At 44.7% G+C, this 9,151-nt stretch overlaps 1 protein-coding gene across 1 annotated transcript in view; it reads left to right on the forward strand.

The window, feature by feature from the left end:
- Positions 1-9,151, forward strand: part of LOC117953067 (titin-like) — a 201,318-nt gene that overhangs the window by 127,930 nt on the left and 64,237 nt on the right. The window contains exons 144-149 of the mRNA XM_034885784.1: positions 464-763; positions 1,137-1,430; positions 2,236-5,007; positions 5,769-5,966; positions 7,556-7,876; positions 8,094-8,378. Of these exons, the coding sequence (XP_034741675.1) occupies positions 464-763; positions 1,137-1,430; positions 2,236-5,007; positions 5,769-5,966; positions 7,556-7,876; positions 8,094-8,378 (4,170 nt within the window). The remainder of the gene's footprint in view (positions 1-463; positions 764-1,136; positions 1,431-2,235; positions 5,008-5,768; positions 5,967-7,555; positions 7,877-8,093; positions 8,379-9,151) is intronic.

Genomic DNA, 9,151 nt, shown 5'->3' on the forward strand with positions numbered 1-9,151 from the left:
AACAAGCTGTAATGTTACCCTACAGGACAGATGTTCATCATCAGGTAGAAACAAGCTGTAATGTTACCCTACAGGACGATGTTCATCATCAGGTAGAAACAAGCTGTACTCACCAGACTCCATGTAAATAATCACTACTTTTAGTGTGTATAAAGCAGCATTTAAATGGTTGAATTAAGATTTTTTTCCAACCAGACCAGAGTGGTGATTGTTGGAACAGTGGAAGGATGAACCAAGACGGCTTTTGGTAGTTTTATTTAGTTTCTGTCCACTTTGGATGAAGTGTGTTTTACGATGATAAAACTAGTGATTATTTACATGGAGTAGATGTTTTGTCTTGCTTAATACTATACCAATTTCCATTTCATTTAAACACAAAAACATGGTAGAAAAGGTTCAGGTAAAAAAAAACAAGATATATTTAAATTTAAAATATGTTCTCACCCACTTTTGCGTCCCCCAGACAAGCCTTCTCCTCCCAGAGACCTGGTGATCTCGGAGGTGACCAGCGAGTCGGCCTACCTGACGTGGAAGGTCCCCGAGGACAACGGCGGCGCCGTCATCTCCCACTACATCGTTGAGAAGAAAGACGTTGCCGCAGACCACTGGGTGCCCGTCTCGGCAGCCAATAAGAAGCCGAGTCTAATGGCCATGTACCTGATGGAAGGAATCCAGTACATGTTCAGGGTGGCGGCTGAAAACCAGTTCGGCAGGAGTGACTACGTGGGGACGAAGCAACCCATCAAGGCTCTGGATCCCCTCTGTGTGTGAAAGTCCTAATTACGTCATGTTGTCCCACTTTACTCTGAAATAGTAGAAATAGTTACTATTATTATTAGATACTATAATTACAGATAGAGCAGGTCTAGACTTCTCAATATTTTACAGGGACCCAACAGTTCTAGCAGTACCCTATAAAAGGTAGATAGGGGGTTTCTGCCTAAAAGGAAGTTTTTCCTCGCCACTGTCGCACTGTTGCTTGCTCTGGAGGAGACTACTAGAACTGTTGGGTCCTTGTAAATTCTGGAGTGTGGTCTATCTGTAAAGTGTCTTGAGATAACTCTTGTTATGAATTGATACTATAAATAAAATTGAATTGAATTGAAAAATTAAATTCTACCCGTTATGTCTTTCAGATCCTCCTGGTCCGCCCAAAAACCTGCACCACACCGACGCAGAGAAGACCGAGGTGTGGTTGGCGTGGGACTGGCCCGACCGCACCGGCGGAAGTGATATCACCGGCTTCATCGTGGAGCACCAGGAAGAGGGCCAGACCGACTGGGTCACCTTCAAGACCGTGAGCAACGAACACGCCCACGTCACCGGCCTGGTGGAGGGCAAGACTTACCGCTTCAGGGTCAAGGCCCAGAACGCCATCGGCGTTAGCAGCCCTGACACCAGCGTCCCCATCACCTGCCAGGAGAAGACCCGTAAGGACCGGGAGTCTTATTAGGAGTCTTTATTTACACACACAGAGACACACACACACACACACACAGAAGCATGCACACACAGACACACACACACACACACACATACACACACAGACGCATGCACACACACAGATACACACAAATATAGATGTTCATACTATTGTCTGGTATTATTTTGTATGTACTTGCTTCAGTTGTGTTTTGATAAATATCGGATGGACAGAAGTTTAAGGATTGTACATAAAACAGATCTTTAATGAAGGAAATGATCGGATAGGAACTCGATCGATTAATTGATTAGCAAATGTTTTTTACCTTTCCCGATGTTTTCTGTTTTAGGGTCGTATGGTTGCATATTATAAGGTTATTTTTGAGAAGTATGGACATTTCACAAAAAGCATTCCTTCAAGAGTATTTATCAAAAATGTAAAAGATGCAATGAATAATTTCCAGGGAAAGTGAAGAAGTGGCAGCATGTTAAAGTAGAGCTGCAAAGATGAATTGATGCGTTTTTAACTTTTAAATTAATCGCCATCTATTTGGATAATTGATAACTGATTATTCAGTTAACGTTAGTGTTTTACAAAGATATTTTTAGTTTCCTATCTGAGAGGAGTCACATAACAGAAGTTCAAACTGATTAGTCGATGATCAAAATAGTTGACGATTAATTTAATAGTTGATAACTAATTGCTCAATCTTTCCAAGAGGAAGGTTCATAATTAAGGAATTATAAATATTGGAAATTCTGTTCCTTTTCTGGTATTATCCTAATATTGTTCTGTTGTGTTTTTTCCTCCAGAGCCTCCAACCATTGAAGTCGATGTGAAGCTTATCGAGGGTCTAGTTGTCCGAGCTGGCACTCCTATTGTCCTCCCAGCCAAGATGACAGGAATCCCCTTACCTACTGCCAAATGGACAACCGACGGCACCGAGATTGCATCTGAGGGCCGCTTTAAGATTGAGTCAGCTGGAGACTCCACCGTCCTCAGCATCCCTGAGTCCCAGAGAGGAGACACCGGAGAGTATATCCTCCACGTGGCCAATCCTACCGGCAGCAAGAGCGTTGCGCTGCACGTCACCGTGTTGGATCTTCCCGGTCCACCCATCGGACCCGTCAATATCTTAGAGGTCACGCCTGATTACATGATGATCCAATGGAGGGCGCCCAAGGACGATGGCGGAACGCCTATCACCAACTACGTTGTGGAAAAGAAAGACGTGAAGAAGCCTTGGGAGCCTTGGTCAGTTGTTAGCTCCAGCGGCATGAGCACCAAGGCCAAAGTGTCCAGGCTGGAGAAGGGCCGGGAGTACATAGTCCGTGTCCGTGCAGAGAACAGAATAGGCCTCGGGGCAGGGCTTGAGAGTCCTCCAACTATTGCCAAGCACATGTTTAACCCTCCTGGCCCACCTGGCCTGCCAGAGTGCTCTGATATCACTGAGAATGCTGTGACAGTGGAATGGACCCTGCCGGACTACGATGGAGGCAGCCCCATTAGCGGATATGTGATTGAACGTAGAGAAATGACCGGAAAGTGGATCCGTGTCAACAAAACTCCTGTGCTGGACCTCAGATACAGAGTCTCGGGCCTGTTTGAAGGCAATAGCTACGAGTTCAGAGTGTTCGCTGAGAACGTTGCTGGTATCAGCGAGCCTTCTCTCACCTCTGACCCCATCAAGGCCACTCGTGCCATCACCAAACCAGGACCACCTGGCAATCTTAAACTCAAGGACTGGAGCAAGTCCTACGCCGACATCTGCTGGACAAAGCCAACAAGAGACGGAGGCAGTCCAATTCTGGGCTACGTGGTTGAGGTTCAGAAGTCAGGAGCCACCAAGTGGGACAGAATCAACAAGGAACTCATCCCAATGTGCGCCTACAGAGTGCCAGGCCTCATTGAAGGAATGGAATACAGAATTCACGTCAGAGCAACCAACATTGTCGGAGACAGTGAACCCAGGGAGCTGTCTCAGACGGTCATCGCAAAGGACATCCTGGTGCCCCCTGAAGTTGTTGTTGACGTGTCCTGCCGCGATGCTTTGACTGTCAGGGCAGGTCAGATCATAAGTCTAATCACTAGAGTGAAGGGCAGACCAGACCCAGAGATCACATGGACCAAGGATGCCAGATCCGTAACCCGGGAGAAACGCATTGAAATGAACAACAACTACCCTCTGTGTGAACTCGTCATCAATGACGCAGTCAGGTCGGACTACGGTAAATATGCCATTCTGGCCAAAAACAGTAGCGGACAGGCACAGGCGACCATTATCGTCAATGTCTTGGATATACCAGGAGCGTGCCAGAACTTGAAAGTGGGTTACGTGACAAAGAAATCCTGTGTGGTTTCCTGGGAGAACCCTGAGGACAACGGAGGCACTGAGATCAATCAGTACATCGTTGAGTCCCGTCAGCCCAGCCAGAGAGGATGGACCGTTGTGGCCAATGATTGCACCAAGCGCCTGTTGAAAGCCCCTATTACTGAAGGCTGCGAGTACTTCTTCCGTGTCAGCGCAGAGAACAAGATTGGTGCTGGTCCGACCACTGAGACCAAATCACCTGTGCTTGCTGTTGATTCTATTGACAAGCCTGGTGAACCCAATGACTTCCAAATCTCTGAGATCGGCAAGACCTTCTGCTTCCTAAAGTGGAAGAAGCCAGATTATGATGGCGGCAGCCGCAACCTGAGTTACCATGTGGAGAAGAAGCCAAAGGAGGCAGAGGAGTGGGAGAGGGTTCACAAAGGGGCTATCAAGGAGACTTACTTCATGGCTGACAGGTGCATTGAAAACCAGATCTACCAGTTCAGAGTTCAGACTAAGAACGAGGGAGGAGAGAGCAACTGGGTGACCACAGCTGAAGTTTTGGTCAAGGAACAGCTCGTGGTGCCTGAAATCAAGATCCAACTGGACGGGACGCTTGTCGTCAAGGCAGGAGACTCTATTCCCATTGAGGCAACAGTAAAGGGCAAACCCCAGCCGGATGTCAAGTGGACCAAAGATGAGAATGAAAAGGAGATTAGGAAAGGCCCCAGACATACAGTCGAAACTGGTGCTGACTTCTCGAAGCTGCTGATCACCGGAGCAAGGCGCACTGACAGCGGGGTATATGTCGTTACGGCCTCCAACAGCGCTGGAACCGGCTCTGCCCGTGCAAAGGTGAATGTACTGGACCGACCCGGCCCCATCAGGGACCTCGTAGTGTCTGGTGTCACCACCGACAGGTGCCATTTGGCCTGGGAAGTCCCAGAAGACAATGGCGGCTGCGATATCTACAACTACATTATTGAGAAAAGTGAGACCAAGAGGGGGGTCTGGTCAGTCCACACCAACGCTGTCATCACCAACAAAGCTAACGTCACCCGTCTCATCGAGGGCAACGAGTACATCTTCAGAGTTCGTGCTGAGAATAAGATGGGCCCTGGCCCCGCGGTGGAGAGTGAACCCATTGTTGCCGGCACCCAGTTCAGTGTACCCGGCGCTCCCGAGGCACCAGAGGTCACCAAGATCGCCAAGGAGGAGATGACTGTGCAGTGGTCCGAGCCCGACAAAGACGGCGGAAAGCCAATCACAGGTCATCTATTTCTAACCCTCATGTTGCCCTGGGGTCAAATTTGACCCGTTTCCAAGTTTGTTTTATATCAGAAATATGGGAGGTTGGAAATTTCAATAAGGCGAAAAAAACTTGTGGAAAAAAACCAAAATATTGGAAAAGTGACAAAAACTACAATAAATCCCACTTGCATCAAAAACTTTAGAAAAACCTGCTAAAATGTCGAAAAAGTGACAAAACATCAACAAAAGGGACAATGGTCGAAACAAACGATAAAAATGTTGAAAAAACAAAACAAAACGTAATACTTTTTTTTTGAAAAGCAACACAAACATTGAGATAGGGACAATAAAAGTGTTTTTTTCATGGTAAGGTAAAAGCAACACAAGGGTTAATAATAGTTTTATAATTTCTACATTAAAAACCAGGACCCAGACATCTACAATGTATAGTATTAATGTACATTAATGCACATTTGGATCATATTTTAACCGTTGCATTAGAGTCAAAGGAAGAGGTCAAATAATCTGATGTATTTGGAAAGACAGAAGATAATCAGAAAGTGGTTGCCATATATTATAAATAACACTGTTATTAACTTCTGTTAATATTATAACTGCATGTTCCATGGGAAAAATCTTTTGTGGATTCGGGGATTAGTGGCAAATTTGTGACATTCTTCCAAAATCTGGCAATTGAAGGACATTGCCAAATACAACGGTTGTAGGTTCTTACGTCTTTATGTTCATTATGTGTAAATTCTATCTTGACTCTCAACACAGGTTATCTACTGGAGAAGATTGAAGAGCACGGCGTTAGGTGGTCTCCCGTCAACAAGGATCCAGTCCCAACAACTCGTTTCACAGTCACTGGACTCCTGCCCCTCCACGACTACCAGTACAGAGTCAAGGCCGTCAATGAAATTGGCGTTGGCAGCCCGAGCAAGCCTTCGCGGGCCATCACTGCCAAGGACACCGTTGGTACGTAACATAATAATGTTTTCATTGTGTTATCAAATCCATCCATCCATGGCTTCATCTTCACAAATGTTCCACTATTAGAAACACACCTCCTGTCACTCTATGCTGATTATTCACCGTTATATCTTCCTAAAATACAGGAACTAGGGAAGGGGGAAAAAATCAATACAGCAGACCATTGCGATATTTTCAGTGGCAACACTGTAACGATACACAGGCGCCAAATATTGATCTTTTATTATATCTTATATATACTGTATATTGGTTAGTTTGTCCCATTTTGCAGCAATAACATTGAAATGAACTACTACAAAGAACTGCTACAAAATACTATTTTTTCTATTTTTGTTATTTCCACTCTTTATTTTAACCCCAACCGGCCCGTCAGACACCGCCTACCAAGAGCCTGGGTCTGGGCCTGGGTCTGGGTCTGGGTCTGGGTCTGGGTCTGGGTCTGGGTCTGTCCGAGGTTTCTGCCTAAAAGGAAGTTTTTCCTCTCCACTGTCGCACTGTTGCTTGCTCTGGAGGAGACTACTAGAACTGTTGGGTCCTTGTAGATTCTGGAGTGTGGTCTATCTGTATAGTGTCTTGAGATAACTCTTGTTATGAATTGATACTATAAATAAAATTGAATTGAATTGAATTGAAATGTGATGAACAAACAGAGAAATGTTTCTTTTTAGATGAAACAGATGTTGACTAAGTTTCCTTTCGGGGACATTTCATTCATTTGAAATTGGAAAAAATTAGAAGAAAGGTTATAAATTGCAATATATCGCAGAATATTGCAATTTGTTTAAAATCAAAATAGTGTTGTATCGTGGCGTAAGTATCGTGGTGATATCGTTGATGGGTAATTTTGGGGCGTCTTATTCAATATTATAGCATTGTAAAACAAATTGAAGTTTTTTTGAAATAGTATTGAGTAGGAGTTGACATATTCCAGTCTGTGATTATCATCAACATTCATTCATTTTAGTCTAATTAATTCCTAATTTCTGCTTTTCTAACTCAAACATTAGGTATAATTTCCTATAAATGAGGTTTAATGACCATAAATTCCAAAAATAACTGTAAAACTAAAGTTAATAAGTTAGTGTTACGTAATGTGTTACGTGCTCCTCATATCTGGAATAAACTCCCAGAAACCTGCAGAGCCGCTGCTACTCACTTCTTTTAAATCAAGGCTGAAGACCTTTCTTTTTGATGTAGCCTTTCTTTAAATGATGTTCTTTTAATGTTTAATTTCTTATGCTGCACTGTAACTTTTACTCTTGTGTTTTATGTGTCTTAATGTTTCTATTTTTAATTCACATGTTTTATCTGTTTTTATTTTTTAACTGATTTTGTGTAAAGCACTTTGAATTGCCCTGTTGCTGAAATGTGCTACACAAATAAAGCTGTTTTGCCTTGCCTAGTGTTGCAAACGTCAAAAAAATAACAAACATTGAAAAAGGGACAAAAACATAAGAAAAAGTTAAAAAATTATAACATTTTTGATTTTTAATTTTTAAGGAAACAACCCGAGGGTTAAGCTGTGTGTAATTGCGCTCTAGAAATAATTCTTACGTCCTTAAATGTGCTTCCAGAGCCCCCTGCCCCCCCCACCAACATGAAGGTCCTGGACAGCACCCTGTCCAGCGTCACCCTGGGCTGGACCAAGCCCGTGTCCGACGGGGGGGCCCCCCTCATCGGCTACGTCGTGGAGATGAGGCTGCAAGGAAGCGCCAAGAAGGGAGACGAAGGCTGGAAGAGGTGCAACGTGGCGGCCCAGCTGGTCGTGTGCGAGTTCACCGTCTCCAGTCTGGACCACAAGCTCCTGTATGAGTTCAGGGTGTCGGCCCAGAACCAGGTGGGCATGAGTCTGCCCTGTGACCTGGGGTCCCCTGTGATCCCCAAGGAGATCAAAGGTGAGGTCTACCCTGAGTTTTGAGTTAAATTGTATTATATGTCAGATCCTAACAGGAGCAGCTATAATTATATGAATAATAATTTATAATGTATGTCAGAACTTTTACCAGAATAGGTCCTGGCTGGTTCCCCAGTAAATAAACCAAAATAAATCCTATAAAACAAGGCGTCCCACGGTGAGATTAGCTGACGCTGGTTTTCTTCTTGCTCCTCCAGAGTCCCCAGAGATCGATCTGGACGCCAGCCTGAAGCAGGGCCTGACGGTCAGAGCCGGCTGTCCCATCCGGCTGTGGGCCACCATCAGAGGCAGACCGCCTCCCTCCGTCACCTGGAGGAGGATGGGCATCGACAACGTGGTGCGGAAGGGAAAGGTGGACCTCATCGACACCATGACCTTCCTGGTGATCCCCGACAGCACCCGCAACGACTCAGGCAAATACTGCCTGACGCTGCGCAGCACCGCGGGGGAGAAGGCTGTGTTCGTCAGCGTCAAGGTCCTGGGTAAGACCTGGATGTCTCCTGAACATATTTCATATATAATATATAGGTGCTGGGTAAGGCCTGGATGTCTCCTGACCATATATCATATAGCATGTATATAATATATAGGTCTTGGGTAAGGCCTGGATCTCACCCGGACATATATCATATATAATATATCATATATCATGTATATATAATATATAGGTCCTGGGTAAGGCCTGGATGCCGCATGGACATTTATCATATATCATGTATCATGTACTGTATATATAACAGGCCTGGCTGCCGCATGTGTCTCAACAAATCACATCTGTTACATATATATCATGTATCACATCTCATGTATATATGTATATATATATATATGTGTAAAATCCAACCAAACACACACTTTACACAGTTTTATCCTTCATGTTGTCCCCATGTTGTCCCCATGTTGTCTTAATGTTGTCTTTATGGCGTCCTCATGTTGTCTTCATGTTGCTCGCATGTTGCCCTCATGTTGTTCTCATGTTGTTCTCATGTTGTTCTCATGTTGCCCTCATGTTGTTCTCATGTTGTTCTCATGTTGTCCTCATGTTGTCCCCATGTTGTCCTCATGTTGTCCCTATGTTGTCCTAATGTTGTCTTTATGTCGTCCTCATGTTGTCCCCATGTTGTCCTCATGTTGTCCCCATTTTGTCCTCTTGTTGTCCTCATGTTGTCCTCTTGTCGTCCTCATGTTGTCCTCATGTTGTCCTCATGTTGTCCCCATGTTGTCCTCATGTTGTCCCCATGTTGTCCTCATGTTG

The sequence above is a fragment of the Etheostoma cragini genome, chromosome 11 (assembly GCF_013103735.1).
Source record: "Etheostoma cragini isolate CJK2018 chromosome 11, CSU_Ecrag_1.0, whole genome shotgun sequence".
Classification (NCBI taxonomy): domain Eukaryota; kingdom Metazoa; phylum Chordata; class Actinopteri; order Perciformes; family Percidae; genus Etheostoma; species Etheostoma cragini.